The 19,097-nt window shown below is 44.9% G+C and overlaps 1 protein-coding gene across 1 annotated transcript in view; it reads right to left on the bottom strand.

Annotated features, from left to right (window-relative positions):
• Nucleotides 1–6,155: 6,155 nt before the first annotated feature.
• MED30 (mediator complex subunit 30) overlaps nucleotides 6,156–19,097 on the bottom strand; it is a 36,216-nt gene continuing 23,274 nt past the window's right edge. The window contains exons 5-7 of the mRNA XM_081323712.1: nucleotides 17,872–18,106; nucleotides 16,776–16,859; nucleotides 6,156–8,150 (exon numbers count right to left, since the gene is read on the bottom strand). Of these exons, the coding sequence (XP_081179838.1) occupies nucleotides 18,011–18,106 (96 nt within the window). The 3' untranslated portion in view covers nucleotides 6,156–8,150; nucleotides 16,776–16,859; nucleotides 17,872–18,010. The remainder of the gene's footprint in view (nucleotides 8,151–16,775; nucleotides 16,860–17,871; nucleotides 18,107–19,097) is intronic.

Below are 19,097 nucleotides of genomic sequence, written 5' to 3'. Positions count from 1 at the left end.
TCAAGTTTTAGAAGATAAAATAGAAGTTGACAATTCTCTAATTTAGGACCCTTCTTTCCCCCTTCCCCAATTATACCAACGAAGGATATCCCCAAGGCATAGACAAGGGGTGTCCAACCTTGGCAACTTTTAAGACTTTTGGACTTCAACCCCCAGGGGGAATTTTGGAAGTTGAAGTCCACAAGTGTTAAATTTGCCAGGGTTGGATACCTCAGGCATAAATAAATAAGTCAAAATGGCAGCTACTACGGTATGAGTGTTGTACTTTTTTTTTAAAGGAGCTCTGATGGCACTATTGCAGTTGCCATTTTTGACTTCTTTGTCCATGCTCTGTGTATACCACAGAATCAGTTCCAGAAGCAGAAGGCACAAAGAAGGAAACATTTTAAATACTCTTATTAGAAGACATTGATGTTTAATTAGGCTAGTTCTCCCTTTGAATCCTCCATTGGTGGATGGTCTTTTTATACCGTAGGCCTTCCTTTTCTGAAATACCTTATTAGTGTACCTCAGAACATTCTTTTAGAGATCCCTGTGCTATTTGGAAGATATTTTCCATTCAAGCAGAGATCCTGGAAAATTGGTGCTCTGTGACATCTACTGACTAACAGAGAGAATCACAGTTTTGCTTCTACTGATCCCTAATCCTGGTTTTTGTTATCAGGATGAATCAACTTCACCCTTCTCTGGATAGGCATATGGAAATCTGGAAATAAAATCTGGAAAGCTGGGAAGTATGTAAATCACTGAATAGACTGCGCACAGGTACAAGATCCAGAGACCATCTGAACAAATGGCTTCTGCTCTTTGCGATTGTGGTGACATGCAGACAACAACACATATGTATATCTGCCCTTTGTGCTCGAATCAGTGTACATTTAAGCACCTCATGGCAGCACAACAGAACACAATGTTGCTAGTTTCTGGGCAAGATCTGTTTAATTTGTACATATTTTAATTTTGTACTTTAGATTTTATGTCATATAGCATGCCTTATTTTAATTGTGATGCTTTTGAAATGAATAAACAAACTTTTCCCTCAAATAAACCAATATCTTTCCGTTCTAAGTGTCTGTCAGCTAAGTTGCTAATAAAGTGGATTGCAACCCCACATATCTCTAATCACTTACAGTATATTTTGCATCAGCTGGAAAGTTACTAGCAGCAAATGATCTCCTAAAGATTATTCTTTAAAGCAACACAAAGCTGCATCCCACATTAAGAAAAAGACATTTGATTCATTCTGCTAGTGTTATAATCACTGGAAAACACCTCCCCCCCCCAAATAAAAAACGGCAAGGAGGTGAGAAGAGAAAAATGGCTCCAGAAGGGGAGGAAATTCCAGTCATCTTCAATCCTACCATCCAGCTGGCTTTTGTATTTTTGTATTTATTTATTCTTTTGTGAGAAAGGCAAATTAAATGCAAATATAGATTTAAAGTCACATCCAGTGTGGCTTTATGAAGAGCTTGTCTCAGCTGTAGGGGGAAGAGAAAGATGATCCGTGTTGTTTACACTGTGCTAGGCTGCTGGCCTTAAATGAAATCACTTAAGAACTGCTGATCAAGTGCAGTCAATTTTTTAGACACCCAAAACTTTGCAATTGATTGCCCGTTATTTAAATTAGGACTACTGATTTCGTGTACCTTTTTTTTTCTTTGCAGTGGCAGGCACAACGACACGAAACCCAATGAAGAAGTGGGACTATGTTTTCAGCACTTCTGCGTCCCTGTTTTGGGAGATATGAATCACATCTGTGGGTGTCACATTATTTACAGTTTTTTGTGTCTAAAAGCTGAGATATTTGTGTGTGTTTTTTCAGTAGCATGCTTTTTTAATGGGCTGCCAAAAATCAGAGATGACCTGTGATTTACAATCTGTCCAATCCAACCTTAAACCTAATTGAAAGTCTGGCCCAAGAGGCTGTTTAATTAGGATAATTATTCTGAAGCTTCTTAAGAATTTTCCTGTAGATTTAGCTGGGGTTACAACATTTGGGGAGAACACTAGATGGCAGCAAAAGGTTAGTGCTTTGTGGGGTTTCTCTGCTGCCATCTTGTGGCCATCCCAAGCTTGTCAGCCCAGTATGCCTTAAATCAGGGGTCTTCAAACTTGGCCCTTTTATGACTTGTGGACTTCAACTCCCAGAATTCCTCAGCCAGGCACGCCTTAAATAGTTTTCCCCTTTCCAAAATGTATTCGTTACTGAGTCCAATTAAAAAACTACTTTTAAGCTGTAAACCTTATTAAATTTCATATTTAAAAACTTGGAGGACTGCCTTTACTCATATCAGCCCATCTATATGTTGTAAGGACTATAATGGAAATACTTCTCACTTTCTCTATCCGAGATTTGTTGAGTTCAATTTGGGAGAAAAATATCAGCCAGGGACTATAAAATATATAACATGGCAGGATTTTTAAAAAGCTCTTAGGGCTATTTGTTTTGTTTGTTGAAAATTTGCTGGAATTTTGAGAATTACATGATTATATTATTATTACCATTGGTTTTTATTAATCTCTAAAGTGTCCTGCTATCCTGACAGGAGTTTTCATCCTTCCAGATGGACCTAAAATATCCATATTTTATGGATTAAAATATTTAAAAATCACTTATCTCATGTGAAAGTTGAGACACAATTATAAGAAAACCAACCCAAACCCCACAATACAACAATTAGATGGTACCGCCCCAGGCGCTTAATGGACCCTGACGGGTTCCGGGCAGCGCTGGGATCCCCACCTGCCTCCGTCGCTCACAACTCGGCGGATGCCTTAGTGGAAGCCTGGGAAAGGGCAGCCACTGAGGCACTGGACCGAGTTGTACCCTTGCGGCCCCTTATCCGGTGCAGATCCCAACGAGCTCCATGGTTTTCCGCGGAGCTCCGGGAGATGAAGCGTCGGAAACGGGGCCTAGAGAGCTGCTGGAGGTCCAGCCGATCCGAATCCGACCGGTTGCGGTTAAGAACCTATATTAGGTCTTATCTCGCAGCGATGAGGGTGGCGAGGTGTAATCACTTCTCCGCCCTCATCGCATCCGCAGATAATCACCCGGCCGCCCTGTTCAGGGTGACTCGCTCACTTCTTAATCAGGAGGTGAGGGGGGATCCCTTGCAGGGTCGTGCCGAGGAGTTTGGTCAGCATCTGTCGGATAAAATCGCTCGGATTCGGACCGGTCTGGACTCCAGCTGGGCAGAGTCTGACGATCAGGACACGGGCGGTCTTGTCAATGTTATCTGGGACGAGTTTGATTCTGTGACCCCTGATGAAGTGGACAGGATTATGGGGAGGTTGAGCTCCACCACATGTTTATTGGACCCGTGCCCTTCCTGGCTGGTTTATGCAGCTAGGGAGAGGACACGAGGCTGGTTCCAGGCGGTTATATCTGCTTCTTTGAGTGAGGGTAATTTCCCCACCGTCTTGAAGGAGGCGGTGGTGAGACCCCTCCTCAAGAAGCCAGCCTTGGACCCAGCTGTGTTGAACAACTTTCGTCCAGTCTCCAACCTTCGCTTTCTTGCGAAGGTTGTTGAGAATGTGGTGGCGCATCAGCTCCCTCTGGTCCTGGATGAAGCGGATTATCTGGATCCGTACCAATCGGGTTTCAGGCCCGGGTACAGCACGGAGACGGCATTGGTCGCTCTGGTGAATGATCTCTGGAGGGCTCGGGATAGGGGATGTTCCTCTGTCCTAGTCCTATTAGACCTCTCAGCGGCTTTCGATACCATCGACCATGGTATCCTGCTGCGGCGTCTCAGGGGATTGGGAGTGGGAGGCACGGTTCTTCGGTGGTTCTCCTCCTATCTCCTGGGACGTTCGCAGTCGGTGTTGGCAGGGGGGCAGAGATCGGCCCCTAGGTCTCTCGTTTGTGGAGTTCCTCAGGGGTCGGTTCTCTCGCCTCTCCTGTTCAACATCTACATGAAACCGCTGGGTGAGATCATTCGTGGTTTTGGAGTTGGGTATCATCAATATGCTGATGATACCCAACTTTTTATTTCGACCCCAAACCACCCCAGTGATGCCCTCGCTGTGATGTCCCATTGCCTGGAGGCGGTTCGGGTCTGGATGGGGAGGAACAGACTTCAACTCAACCCTGACAAGACTGAGTGGCTGTACATTCCGGCATCCCGGGACATTCAAAATGTTCCATCTCTCTTTATGGGGGGTGAGTCTTTACCCCCCGAGGATAGGGCGCGCAACTTGGGAGTCCTCCTAGATTCGCGGCTTACCTTAGAAGATCATATAGTAGCCGTGACTAGGGGGGCTTTCGCTCAGGTTCGCCTGGTGCGTCAGTTGCGGCCCTATCTAGACCGGGATGCCTTGTGTACGGTCACTCATGCGCTCGTGACCTCTCGTCTTGACTATTGCAATGCTCTCTACATGGGGCTTCCCTTGAAGACCACTCGGAGGCTCCAACTGGTACAGAATGCGGCCGCGAGAGTTGTCTTGGGAGTTTCCCGGTACTCCCATGTTACACCTTTGCTCCACGAGCTGCATTGGTTACCAGTTGTCTTCCGGGTGAGGTTCAAGGTCTTAGTGATGGTTTTTAAGTCCTTACATGGCATGGGTCCGGAATACCTCGGGGATCACCTGCTGCCGGCGTCAACTCCCCTCCGCCCTGTGCGTTCCCACAGAGAGGGCCTCCTCAGGGTGCCTCCGGTCAGAGAATGCCGGCTGGTGGCCCCCAGGGGGAGGGCCTTCTCTGTGGGCGCCCCGGCTTTGTGGAATCAACTGCCGGTTGAGCTCCGGATGGCACCGGATCTCCGCTCCTTCCGGCGCGGGTTAAAGACCCACTTATTCGAACAAGCTGGCCTGGCCTGATGGGGAGTTAATTTAGGGTTTTAAATATTTGTATATTTTATTGTTTTATTTTGGGCATTAATTTAATTCTATTTTAACTTTTGTATTTTTGTATTTTTATTATATGCCCTGTTCACCGCCCTGAGTCCTTCGGGAGAAGGGCGGTATAAAAATTTAATAAAATGTAATAAAACGTAAACTGATTCACAATAAAATAAGGCAGAAGCAAAATGTTTTATAAGAAGCTCTAAGCAACATCAAAATCCTTTGGAAGCCATCAAAATCCTTTGGAAGCCATCAAAGGTCATATCACAATGATGTATTCAGCCCACAATTTATGAGTTCCAATCAAATAACACAATAATTTGTTATCCCATGCTCAAACTCGCTTTCTTCAAGAAGACGTCCAAAGTTGGTCCTGACCAAACCACTGAAAACAGAGCAATTCTACGCTGCCTCACAATTTAAATTAAAATGGATGACTTTTAGCTTTCCTTGAGATTTAATCAATCGTTATAGCTAAAATCTCTATTTTTGTCAGCTTCTTCCGAAGCTCTAGGCTGTGGCCCAGGTTGGCAACCAAACCCTGCCATTCAGAAAGGGAGATATGACTCCAAAGTAGAACTTCCAGCTCTCCCATCTTCCGTGCCACCAGACTGCCAAGTCTTCCACCCACTTTAAGCCAAGAGAAGTGACTAATGTTTAGCTTTCCTTCTGTTGGAAGGGTTGGCAGACTGACATAAATTAGAAGGCTGCGGTGGACAGATCTGTTCCAGCTATTTTTTGCCATCATGCAAATAGCACTGTGCCAAATGCCAAGCAGTCGTGGCATGTGACTGACAGCACTGACAATCCTACATTGCACTGACATTTGGGAAGGCGGAACAAGAGAAACCATTTCCTTTAATGGAACAGATAGAGGACTGTTGTGGAAAAAGGCAGCACTGCCTCATGTTGCACAACAGCAGTTCCAGCAGCCCAGTGAGGGGTTTATCAAATCAAAGAGAGACATGTAGCATGCATTTCCTGCCACCGAGAAGCTGTTACAGATCACCCAGGGTCAATCTGAAGCCACGACGGTCATGAATAATAGGAGTTGTGCGCGTTTAGATAGTTCCATGTTGGGTGAGATCTTTGATTCGTGTACATCCCAACTTCTGGATGTCTTGATAAAATAAATATTCCCTTCTAAAACTAGCGGTAGGCTCATTAAATACGGTGGAATGAGATGGAATGGGCTATCTGGATTTCAACAACTAGTGCAAACCTCTCCCCCCCCTCCACCCCCTAAATAATTTGAGATTATTCTGGGAGAGAGACAGACAGCGGAATAACAGAAAGAGAATCTAACACAGAGATGCTTCTTTTATACCTTTATTTCTTAGGAAAAAAAGTCTTTTACCAAAGATAACCCCAATTGGGTTCTGCAATCAAAATTGTAAAATGTAGGGAATGAGAGGAAGACACTGATCTTTTTTTCCAAATGTATTTAGATCTTCTACAAACATTCAAAACACATTAAAAGGATGTAGAAATGGAAAAGTGAGCCTAAGTTTACCTTATACCTATAGGGCTTGACTTTTTGTTTTAGCATATTAACTAAGTCATGAGTATAATATGGTTATATTAATGGTTATATCCATGGTTTATGAATTAGCCCAGTGTATGAACATATTATTCAACAAACCACAGCTTACCCCTCAGTTTAGTGGATGTGAACTCCACCCTCCAATAATTTACATTCAGTTTACTTACACATGTGTCTCTTGGAAGAATCTTAAATAAGTTTATTAATGTTGAAATGAATGACATACCTTTCCTTTACAACTTAAGTGAGCATGACCAAGATATATATAGATTTATATATGTGTCTGTCTGTCTGTCTCCTGGATGTTGAATGTGGAAAGAATCCACATTGACACAGCAATACTCAGAATATTTTCTACTGCAAGAATCAAAGGCAAAGATATCAGTCTCTTAACTTTTGCATTAATTACTAGCAAAATCTTGTTTTATTGCTGGACATGGTACTCAGTAACTGAGTCAATGGGTTCAGCAGTAGAGTATGCCCCATCATTACCAATTTAAGCTAGGTCAAATAATTCCCTAGCCCAGAGATGAAAGATCCTGCAAAGTATTTAGTTTGGGCTTGAACACTTAAGCCAAGGGTCAAACATCTGGCTATTTATTCTAATGCCCCTCTAAACAGAGTTGTGTTCACATGGTCATTGTTTTCAAGGTCAAAAGCCTTCTCTGATGTCTATGATGAACTGGGCTGCTTGTGCTCTGCTGCTGGGCATCCACATGGTCCAAGCCAGAAGCCAACCAGCATCCTTTCAGCCCTGAAACGTGTGTTTGTAAAATCTCATCGTAAAATGGCTTGCAAAATGCTAAACAGAGAAGCATCCAACTGAGGCTGTGCTTAGACTGCCTATCCAGGTCATACTATCCATTGCTTTTATTTCCATTTTTTCCAAGTTCCTGACAGAGTAGAATGAGAACATATCAAATGAATGAAAGCTTTGTAGATAAATTGGTAATGCGGAATCTGGATTTTCAGGGCAAAGGCCCAGCACCCCAGTTGTATCAACAAAAGCTACGAGTTGTGCCGTCGTTCTCACTGAGGCTCTTGTTATTTTTGGCATCTGGAGAGAACCTACTCCCCCTTGCAATACTTTTTTTCCCCCAGACCTTTACAAGGAGCGTAAAATCCAACCAGCATCTTGAAGGAAGACCAGACAAGAAACCCATGTAGGCACGTTTTCAGCCTAGGACACAGGTGTCAAACTCGCCACGTCAAGTGACATGTCTAACGTATCTTGACTTTTTTTGCATTGCCGGCAGTGGGGTGGGTGCGGCTTCAGTATGATGAAACCGGCCCACGGGCGGGGTGTTTGACACCCCTGGCCAAGGATATCATATAGCATTGTCTCAGGGATGAAGGGGTGGTGATAAGTGATGCGTATGCCACCAGGATCCTCTTGAAAGATCCAGACTGAACTAGACCATTTCTAACATTTTAAAAAAATATGTTTTAAAAAAGGAATGCATCCAAGTCCAGATGGGAAGAGATGGAGGCACGCAAAGATTAAAAATAAAGAACTCCAGGGCTAAGCTTCCCCCCCCCCCCCTAATAATTCGTAACATGCTTTCTGTCATTTCTGTCATATCCCATTAACCCAGTAACAGGGGAGTTTGTGTGATACAACAAAAAAGCAGACCCGGTGAAGGAAAAAACAGCATTGCTTTTTGAAATTGTCATCAGTTGATCCTGACAATTTTTGAAATTGTCATCAGTTGATCCTTCCCACTCGTTAGTCCAAACGGATTGCAGTTTCAAAATCTAGATGCACCTAGAGAGAATGTCAAATTTTTACAGAAGAAATGAATTGGGACATACAGGGACAGAGAGCTTTGTCATGATGATAGTGGTGTTAACAGGCTAAGAGACAAGCAGAAAAATCTATTTTAGGTTTTAAAATTGAACTGAATGGTTCTGACAGCATCCTAGTGACCAGCACAGGAGCTAATTTGTACCTTGTAAGTCTTATAATGACTTCATAGATCTTACAATGATGTGCATTACAAAATCCTCTGGAAATGCTATTAATTACTTTGAATTTTCATTTCTTCCTTTTCAAAAGTAGACAGTAATTTCCAACCTTTTCAGATCTAGGAACTTGTCTGAACCTAGTCTGCTCTGTAGCTTCTGAATTACGTGATTCCTCTTTTTCTTTTTACACTTTCCTAGGTATAGCTCAACGTACAGAAGGGGGTTACATGTAAGTTCCAGATTTAACTAGTCTAAATTCTTAGAAAACTGGGTCATTCAGTGGAAAATCATGGTGTGGCTCCGGGCGAAGCAGCTTTATATATTTCTTGGAGGGGAAAAAAAAAGACTTTCAATAACCGCTTCTCAGAATGGGAAGGCCTCTTGATAACCAGTTGCTAGGGAACGCTGAGGTTGCTGTCAGATCCTGCTCTTGGGCTTTCCATAGGCAGTTAATTGGCCATGGTGGAAACAAAGCTTGGACAAGAATGTCCTTGGTATGGACTGTCCAGAGTTTTTCGTATGCTCGAATAACAGAATAACAGAGTTGAAAGAGACTTTGGTCTTCTAAACCAACCCCCTGCTCAAGCAGGAAACCCTAAACTGTGCCCTTTAGTGGTCTCTAATGTTCTGAGTTTGGAAATAAGCCTCATTTGCTACATTTGGGTTTTGAGAACAGTCCTCTGTTAGTTCTGAAGAAGTCAATGGCCTGCTTTGGCTACTTCAATATGGGTATGAAACTCTGCACCATTGGTTGCAGTTGCTAGTTGATAAGTGGCTTGCCCGTGTAATAATAATAATAATAATACTAATAATAATACTAATAATAATACTAATAATAATACTAATAATAATACTAATAATAATACTAATAATAATACTAATAATACTAATACTAATACTAAACTGCGCATGCCCACGATGGCGGAGGTGCTGGGCTGAGCTCCGTGGAGCGTTTCCAGTTTTGGTGTCCTTACCGGTCCTTTGGGGTTCCTCCGAGCCCGCGGAGATGTTTTTCCTCTTTGTCGTGGCTCGGAGAGTTGATTGAACCGAGAGAGAAGGAGAGTCAGCATGCAGTTGGAGTTGCAGCCCTCCATTTTCCAACTAAGCTTCGGTGTCTTCATCTCGGAGGCCCTGGTGGAGCTGGGAGGAGCCGCGGCTTGGAGGGCTCCGAATGGTGGATCCTCGGGGCCGATAGAGCCGCGGCCTAGAGTGGCCTCCGATTTTCCTGTTTGCTTAGTAATGGAGGTTGACTCGGCCTCAGAATAGAACGGTGGAGTGATCGACTGCGAGCGGAATGGGGAGCGTTTTGCTGGCTCGTGGCCCCTGCGCGGTCTGTGGAGGTCTGTTTGAAGTTATTCTTGTTTGCTCTCGATCGGGGAGGCCTGCGGCTGGCGTGGGACTGCCTGACTTCTGGTGCTGTGTGTGGCTGGCTGGGCGACGGGCTTTTTGCCTCCGGCTTTCAGCCCCCTGCATCGGGGTCCATCGATCTTCTATCCTGCGTCTCCTGCTCTCCCCGCTTTGCGTTTCCCGCCTTGAGAGGAACTCTGCTCTCCAACTTAACTATGGTTACCCTCAGGTTAATCCTGATAACTGCTGCTCTTCTTTTTCTCTCTCTATGGTCCCCACTGAAGCAAGAAGGTCTTGGACGAGCCTCTGTGAGAGGGCGGCTCGTATATGTTATCATCGATACCAACCAATTACCATCTGCTGCCTCCCTAGAGGTGAGAGATCTAGGGAGGTATGCCCTTTTGAGTTGGCAACTGTCCATCCCATCGTAGATCTGGGCCCTTCGTGAGAGGGAGGTGCCTGTTCTATCCTGGAGTCATCTGACTGGTACCCAGCTCAGTGGCAGGGAGCTGGTGAATTGGACACTTTTGACTTTCAGCTTTCCAACTTTTGACTGATGGACTGCCTGACTGGACTCCCCCGGACTAATGATTTTATCTTACTCCAGCACAGCCTTATTGGCGCTCAGGGGTGCCCCCCTCTCCTGGGTGCGACCCGCCTGCTTTTCCATCGTGCCTCTTGATGACAGACCCAATTATTGGGACCCCGAGAGATGGCTGGGCAGGGACAGGAGCCTCTCTTCCAAATTTAATAAGAGGCCCCTGGTGTGTTTTTTAGCTAAATGTTTTGAGGGGTTAGGGAGCGGGGTGGGCTCATCGGCTCGGTTGGAAACTAGGGGGGTTCCACCAACCGTTTCTCAGACCAGGTCAGGGACTGATCGCGCCGTGGTAGGGGCCGGGCTGGGGGTTTACGGGGCCCCGGGGCAGGGTGTGGGATTATCTATTCCCACGGCGGTTGGGAATGGCCGCAGGTGTAGGAACAGAGGGCCACATCAATACCCGGGGGTGCGTCCCCGCTGTCTTCAAGCGGTGATGCGCTCCGACCCTCTGATTTCAGCACGTGGTACCGGGAGCGAAGATGAGCAGCCACCTGAGCTCAGGCTCGTGTATTTTAATGCCAGGTCTGTAATGAATAAAGCACCTCTCATTCGCGATCTGATTGAGGAGGAGCATGCGGACCTGGCTTGCATTACGGAGACCTGGTTGGGCCCAGAGGGCGGGGTCCCCCTGGTTGATCTTAGCCCATCAGGTTTCCGGGTGCTGCACCAGCCTAGGGCTCAAGGTAGGGGCGGTGGAGTGGCAGTTGTTGTGAGGGAGACCTTATGTCCGCGGGAGGCCACCATAGTCCAGATAGCCGGGTGTGAGTCCCTCCTCCTGAGATGTGGTCCCAGAGCTCAGTTGGGCTTGCTGTTGGTGTATATTTCACCTAGACACGTGGCAGCAGCCCTGCCTGAGCTTCTCGATATCCTCTCAGGGTTGGTGGTTGAGTTCCCCAAACTTATAGTTTTGGGTGACTTCAACCTACCATCCCTGGGGGGATCATCTGAGTTAGCTCGGGAGTTCATGGCTTCCATGACGGCCATGGACCTGAAGCAGGTTATTCTGGGCCCAACTCACGGAGGGGGTCACACGCTCGATCTGGTTTTTCTATCTGGACGGTGGTTAGATGATCTGGGGGGGGTGTTCCCCAATTAATTTACCCCTGTCATGGACCGATCATCATCTCCTGCGGATGGTCTTCCGTTTTGCCACTCCCTGTCGTGGGGTTGCTGAGCCAACAAGATGGTTCCGCCCTAGGCGCCTTATGGACCCTGAGCGGTTCCAAACGGCGCTTGGGCCCCCACCTGCCTCCTTTGCTCACAGCTCGGTCGATGCCCTGGTGGAAGCCTGGGAAAGGGCAGCCACAGAGGCACTCGACCAAGTTGTACCCATGCGGCCCTTGACCCGACGCAGATCCCAACGGGCCCCATGGTTCTCCATGGAGCTCCGCGAGATGAAGCATCGGAGACGGGGCCTAGAGAGCTGTTGGAGGTCCAGCCGATCCGAATCTGACCGGTTACGACTAAGGTCGTTTACGCGAACTTATCTCGCAGCATTGAGGGTGGCTAGGTCTAACCACTTTGCCACCCTCATTGCGTCCGCAGAGAATCGCCCGGCCGCCCTGTTTAGGGTGACTCGCTCTCTCCTTAATCAGGAGGTGAGGGAGGAACCCTTGCAGGGTCGAGCCGAGGAGTTTAGTCGATTTCTGTCGGACAAAATCGCTCGGATCCGGACCGGTTTGGACTCCGACTGGGCAGAGTCTGACGAAGAGGATACGGGCGGTCTTGTCGATTTAATCTGGGAAGAGTTCGATCCTGTGACCCCTGAAGTAGTGGACAAGATCATGGGGAAGCTGAGCTCCACCACGTGTTTGTTGGACCCGTGCCCCTCCTGGCTGACTTATGCAGCCCGGGATGGGACACGAGGCTGGCTCCAGGCAGTGATTACTGCTTCTTTGAGTCAGGGTAGTTTTCCCGCCGCCTTGAAGGAGGCGGTGGTGAGACCCCTTCTCAAGAAGCCTGCCTTGGACCCAGCAATTTTAAACAACTATCGTCCGGTCTCCAACCTTCGCTTTTTGGCGAAGGTTGTTGAGAGCGTGGTGGCGCATCAGCTCCCTTTGTTCTTGGAGGAAGCTGACTACCTAGACCCGTACCAATCGGGTTTCAGGCCCGGGTACAGCACGGAGACGGCATTGGTCGCGCTGGTGAATGATCTCTGGCGGGCTCGGGACAGGGGTTGTTCCTCTGTCCTAGTCCTTTTAGACCTCTCAGCGGCTTTTGATACCATCGACCATGGTATCCTGCTGCGACGTCTCAGGGGGTTAGGAGTGGGAGGCACGGTTCTCCAGTGGTTCTCCTCTTACCTCCTGGGACGTTCGCAGTCGGTGTTGGCAGGGGGGCAGAGATCGACCCTGAGACCTCTCATTTGTGGAGTTCCTCAGGGATCGGTTCTCTCGCCTCTCCTGTTTAACATCTATATGAAGCCGCTGGGTGAGATCATTCGTGGTTTTGGAGTTGGGTATCACCAATATGCTGATGATACCCAACTTTTTATTTCTACCCCAAACCACCCCAGCGATGCCCTTGACGTGATGTCCCGTTGCCTGGAGGCGGTCCGGGTCTGGATGGGGAGGAACAGGCTTCGACTCAACCCTGACAAGACTGAGTGGCTGTTCGTGCCGGCATCCCGGGAAATTCCGATTATCCCATCATTGGCCATGGGGGGTGAGCTATTACCCCCCGTAGATAGGGCCCGCAACTTGGGGGTCCTTCTAGATTCACAGCTCTCCTTGGAAGAGCATATTGGAGCTGTGACTAGTTGGGCCTTTGCCCAGGTTCGCCTGGTGCGCCAGTTGCGGCCCTATCTAGACCGGGATGCCTTGCGCACAGTCACTCATGCGCTCGTGACCTCTCGTCTAGACTACTGTAATGCTCTCTACATGGGGCTGCCCTTGAGGTCCACCCGGAGACTCCAGCTGGTGCAGAATGCAGCCGCGCGAGTCGTCTTGGGAGTTTCCCGATACTCCCATGTTACACCTCTGCTCCGCGAGCTGCATTGGCTACCGGTTGCTCTCCGGGTGAGGTTCAAGGTGTTAGTTATGACGTACAAAGCCCTTCATGGCATGGGTCCGGATTACCTACGGCAACACCTGCGACCGGCGTCAACGTCCCTCCGTCCAGTGCGCTCCCACAGAGAGGGCCTCCTCAGGGTGCCGCCGATCAAAGAATGCAGATTGGTGACCCCCAGGGGGAGAGCGTTCTCTGTGGGCGTGCCAGACCTCTGGAACAGCTTACCAGTTGAGCTCCGGACGGCCCCCGACCTTCGCTCCTTCCGGCGCGATCTTAAAACATTCTTTTTCGAACAAGCTGGCCTGGTCTGACGGGATGGGGTTGGGTTTTTAAAATTAGTTTTTAACTTAATTATGTATTGATTTTATGGGCATGATGTTTAATTGGTTTTTAATGGTTTTTTAATTTTTGTATCTGGTTTTTTATTGTGTATTGCCCTGTTCACCGCCCTGAGTCCTTCGGGAGAAGGGCGGTATAGAAATCAAATTATTAAATTAAATTATTAAATTAAATTAATACTAATACTAATACTAATACTAATAATAATAATAATAATAATAATAAGAAGAAGAAGAAGAAGAAGAAGAAGTTGGAGGGGACCTTGGAGGTCATCTAGTCCAACCCCCTGCTAAGGCAGGAAACCCTATATCATTTCAGACAAATGGCTGTCCAGTCTCTTCTTAAAAACTTCCAGTGTTGGAGCATTCACAGCTTCTGGAGGCAGGTTGTTCCACTGGTTAGTTGTTCTAGCTGTCAGGAAGTTTCTCCTTAGTTCTAGGTTGCTTCTCTCCTTGATTAGTTTCCATCCATTGCCTTAATAATTGTCTTAAGAAACTATATTCTCCAAGCTTAGGGAGATTGATTTGATGGCACTAAGCAAAAGAGCTTAGAACCAATCAGAGAAATTTCCATAGGTCTTAGCCGTCAAGTTTTGCAAAGAGGAATAACGGCTAGTGCTGTCAGTGAGATACTGTATCTCTATTGAAACAAAACCTCATACATTAAGAAGAGGGGGGAAAAATTCTGGAGAAAAGATAAAAAGCCCAGAGAGGAACATACAGCAAGTCAACATTCCATTAGCCACATTACATGCAGATGGTTGCCAAACACACCAGCCTTTTCATGGGAATGCAACTAAAGCCTGCCTATAGAATAGAGGCATCCAACCTTGGCAGCCTTAAGGTCTGTGAATGTCAACTCCTGGAATTTCCTATGAATTTCCTGGGAAACTCTGGGAGTTCAATTCCACAAGTCTTAAAATTGCCAAAGTTGGACATTCTTGCTATAGGAAGTAATTAGTCTTCTTACCACAGCATGACGGCAATTCTCTGCTATTATGATGGAATCTCTTAAAAGCCACCTCTGAAAACCAGAATAACTGGCTCTAGCTCTTGTTTATTCCATTTAGATTTTGCCCTTCAAGCAAGCAACTTCAAAGTAATCCATTTGATTCTTGTGACGCGGCAACTGATTCAATGGATCAGTACACATTAAGGGTCAATGGAAATCTAAAGACAGGTGGCTTCAGCTGGGGTATTCTGACCATAGCACACATCTCATCTTAGTATGAAACCATAGCTTAAGGCTGTAATCTTATAAGACTTACCTGAAAGCAAGACCCACTAAATTTAATAACTGAAGAAGCATTCATCAGATTGCATTTTGCACATTTGGCAAAAAAAAGATGGAATGAATGCAGGTCATGGGTCCACAAATTATCAAACAAAACTTTTGCTATTCTTTACTATTGACCCAGAGTATTGTTTTTAGATATCCATAGGTAAAATTAATACAAAATATAGACACTTATGTCTTTAGCTTGATTTGATGAGTAGAAACAGGCTGTAAAAATTCTTGAGGCCAAAGACTTTTCAAGCCAAAGTAGTGAAACAGTGAACTCATTAAGCCTTATCATTAAGCCTTCTACAAAAATAGAAGAGTTTATCTATAGGTCAGGGTTGAATTATGGGGTCCTTGGTGCTCTCTGAGTTTGGTTGTTTACTTATAGATGGGTCATTACCCGACTAGGCAACATCATCAGTGCTGATGATGTTACAAAGCTACCCACTTGGGTAAGGATATCTCTGAAAGCAAACAATCAAGCTCAGAGAGCACCAAAATATAAAAATCTTGATTTTACATCCCATTGAAACATTTCATTATTCACAATCATTGCATAGATTCAAATCAGAAGGCCTAGACTTCTGCATTAACGATCCCCTTTGATGTGTAAGAAGGGATATTGAGAGCCAGTGTGGGATAGTGATGGAGGCGTTGTACGTAGACTGGAAGAAACCAGAATCAAATCTACTTTGAGCTATGGAAACTCACTGGGTGACTGACCTAGTGTCCTACTCTTGGCTAGCTGAACCCACAGAATTGATGTCATAGGGAAAACTACAGGAAAACTAATACAGTGCATGTTGCCTGCAGCTTCTGGAGGGCAAGGAAGAGTCTAAATGAAACAAACAAATAAATGAGTGCACTTGTTCCAGATATATTATGCTTTTTGTGCCATCTTATCCCGTTAGCATTTGAAACAAAAAAAAAAGACTAGGTGGAAATGCATAGCTCTTTGTCTAGTAAGATCTGTGCCTTATGAATAAACAAATGAAGTCAAATTCTGCTCCCAGTTACGCTGACATAAATCCAAAAGTTTGCAATTGAATGCAACGGATCTACTACTTTATTAACATTTTGAGTTCTGCCCTAGGTGATTCTTTCTTTCTATTTCCCATAAATATGAAAGAAGACCCAATCCAGAACACCTTCTCTAGCTGTAATCCCACCGGAATCAGGGAGGCTTAGTTCTGAGTAAATAATTGTAGGCTTAAATAGCCAAGTTACCTAATGGCAATTTTAAAAGAATCATTTATTTTTGTCTGCTATTTCATTACTTCCTTAGCTGTTTCAGATTCCATAAAATTGGTTGTCAAGAGGGTTTGTTTACAAATTCCCACAGCACTTCCAGGCATAGCATCCAGACAGTTTGATTTGTATATACTTTAGTTGCAAATAGGGGGATTTTTTTCCCCCTGATCACACCATCTTTTTTAAACAACTGAAGAAATATATCAGCTGCCAGTTTTCACCCCCAAATAAGATAAAAGGTTTGTCTCGGCCAATTAACTGTTTGGCTTCTTAGGCTGTGAAGGCTTTGGTACAAATCACAGTGCCTGCTAAACAATGGCTGGCATTTGTTTGCTTCAACTTGGCGCATTCTATAGGGATAGGACTATATTTTCCACCATCCTTGGCGGCTACTTAGAGATGACAGTGATTGGACCCCAACACATACAGAACGCATCTCAATCAATTATGAGTTCCAACGAATGGATGACACCTGAATAGAATTCCCACATTCCATAAGACAATAAACCTGGGATTTTGGTAACAAGGGACAATAAATAGTGAGATGGTCTTCAGTCCACACTTGTCCTGTCCAACTAGTTTTCAATCTCTGTATCTCACCAGTCAGAAGCAAGGGTCAGGAGATTCAACAGCTTCTCATCCAACAAGCACTTAAAAAGGAAGCATTCTAGCTGGTTAGGACTCCTGAAAGAAAGTTGCCACCAACAGAAATACTATAAAAGATACATAGCAATATTTTTTTTCCTTAGGGGAAAAGGACTACACACACACACACACACACACACACACACATAGATATATCAAAGAAAAGAAAATCCTACCAAACTAGTGTTAGTCACTTTAAAAGGCATCTGATTAAGAAGGCAACCTTGAATGTATTTATTAAGGCTAGGCAGGATGCCATCTATCAATTGTCATGAAAAAAAATCATTTTTAAGATGTCAAGGTGGTAGGTTGATGGAGGGTAGTATTTTGTTCTGAAACGTTTGTGACCATCTGGGGGAAAAGGGGATAAGAGGGGGAGGGTAGCTTCTGTTGTCGTGTTCTGATTCCATTTGTGATGCAGTGAGGCCGGCTTCTCTAATTCTGAAGTCTCTAAGTAAATTGTGCTCCCACATTCAATGACCCATTTTAGTTGCAAACAAAGAAGGCAACCTTGCAGGAAATTATTTTAAATTAAGACAAAAAAAATCTATTTTTGTTTAAATCCTATCCACCATTGCTAAACATAAAACATTCACCCTTCTGCTAAAGCTTTCCTTGACATTTTCCTCTTTCTTGTTTGAGTGCTTGGCTTTTGTCATCAATAGTAAGTTGGTCATGCAGATTAGTACATTCTAACAATCATGGCTTAATTCTAAATTTAAAACCCCTTGCCTGAGGAAATATGTTTTATGATTGGGTTTTTTTAAAAAACGATGGTGAAATTACACAACTTGATCCAGATCACTTCTTGTTGAGAACAAGAATGCATTCTTTAAGACAAACTATCCTTTGTTTTTCTTCATGAAATGACTTTATACTATTTAATATAAAATAAACTGTTGCCCAAACCTCAAAAATAAAAGTTGTCCAGTCTGGACTGAAAATTAAAGCTCACATTGAATTTAATCACTGCCTAGAACTTCAAAGCTTAAATATACATAACCAAATTGTAACAAATATATACATGATTATTTAAGGTATAATCGAATACCTGTGGGTCTCGCTGTTTCAAAACATTTCGGGGGGGGGGGAAATAAGATACCCTTCTCCCCTCCAAGTCTTCTTTAAAAAGTTATTCTTCTGTAACAAATAACATCAAATATTATAATGAGAAAGAAAGAAAAACGTATTCAGTTCCTCATTGCTAACATGGCATTTATGTCCCAAATGAGATTCCGCAATTGATCCATGATTTGCTTCAGCTGTTGATTCTTCTGCTTCAGTTTCTGTGAAAAGAAATGGGGGGGGGGGAAATAAAATAAACTGTCAACAGCGCTGCTTGTTTGGGCTACACACTGTGAATTTTAATTGAGGGAATGGCGGTATGCAGGACAGTAGAAAAGTCTATTGCTCAGTGCCAAATCAAGGTAGAAAGATTAATGGTTGATAGTCAATGTATGGAAGGAGAATGAATTAAGAAACAGTCAAAGAAGAGCATCTTTTCGCCTAACTTGATTTCCCAACTGTAGGCTGCAACTTCCACATCTCCTTTCTTAGAAAGGTATTTCCCTATTAGCAAGCTTATGTCAGTATAGGGAAGACACGTCAAGCTCGCAACATCACGTGACATCACGCGATGTATCGGAGCTTTTTCCCCACTGCCGGCAATGGGGTGGGCGCAGTTTCATCGTGACGTGTCCAGCCAGTGGACTGGCAGTTTGACACCCCTGTTATAGGGGCTTCAGGAATAAGAAAATAAGCAACACACATGCTCTGAACAGGTCCTGGAGTAAAGAGGCAATATGGGTAGGATATGAGAGGCAGTTTGGGGTTATGGTTAAGAAACCAGGAGACTGTGAGTTCTAGTCCTGCCTTAGGGATGAAGCCAGCTGGGTGACCTTGGACTAGTCACGCTCTCTTAACCCCAGAAAGCAGCCAGTGACAAGCCACTTCTGAAACCTTGCCAAGAAAAGTGTAGGGATTTTTCCAGGCAATTGCCAGGCACAATGGCACAAAAAAAAAGGGGGGGGGGGAAGGATATGATACCCATACCCAGTTCAGAATAGAAAACCCTTTGCCATTCAAATCTTGCTGATACAACAAGCTTGCCTCACTACTATCCATGCAGGCTCAGAACTGTCATTCAACGATACATGGAAAGCAACAAATTCCACACCACTTATTTAGCCCTTAGCATGATACTTCACACCTTTCCATATTGTGGAATACCGTAAGTCTGGACCTGGGAGATTCTTTACTTACCTGTGAAAATTCCTT

Source organism: Vipera berus (assembly GCF_964194415.1).
Source record: "Vipera berus genome assembly, chromosome: 3".
Classification (NCBI taxonomy): Eukaryota; Metazoa; Chordata; class Lepidosauria; order Squamata; family Viperidae; genus Vipera; species Vipera berus.
Note: the sequence above shows the minus strand (reverse complement) of the source record. Positions and strands in the feature narration are given on the sequence as shown.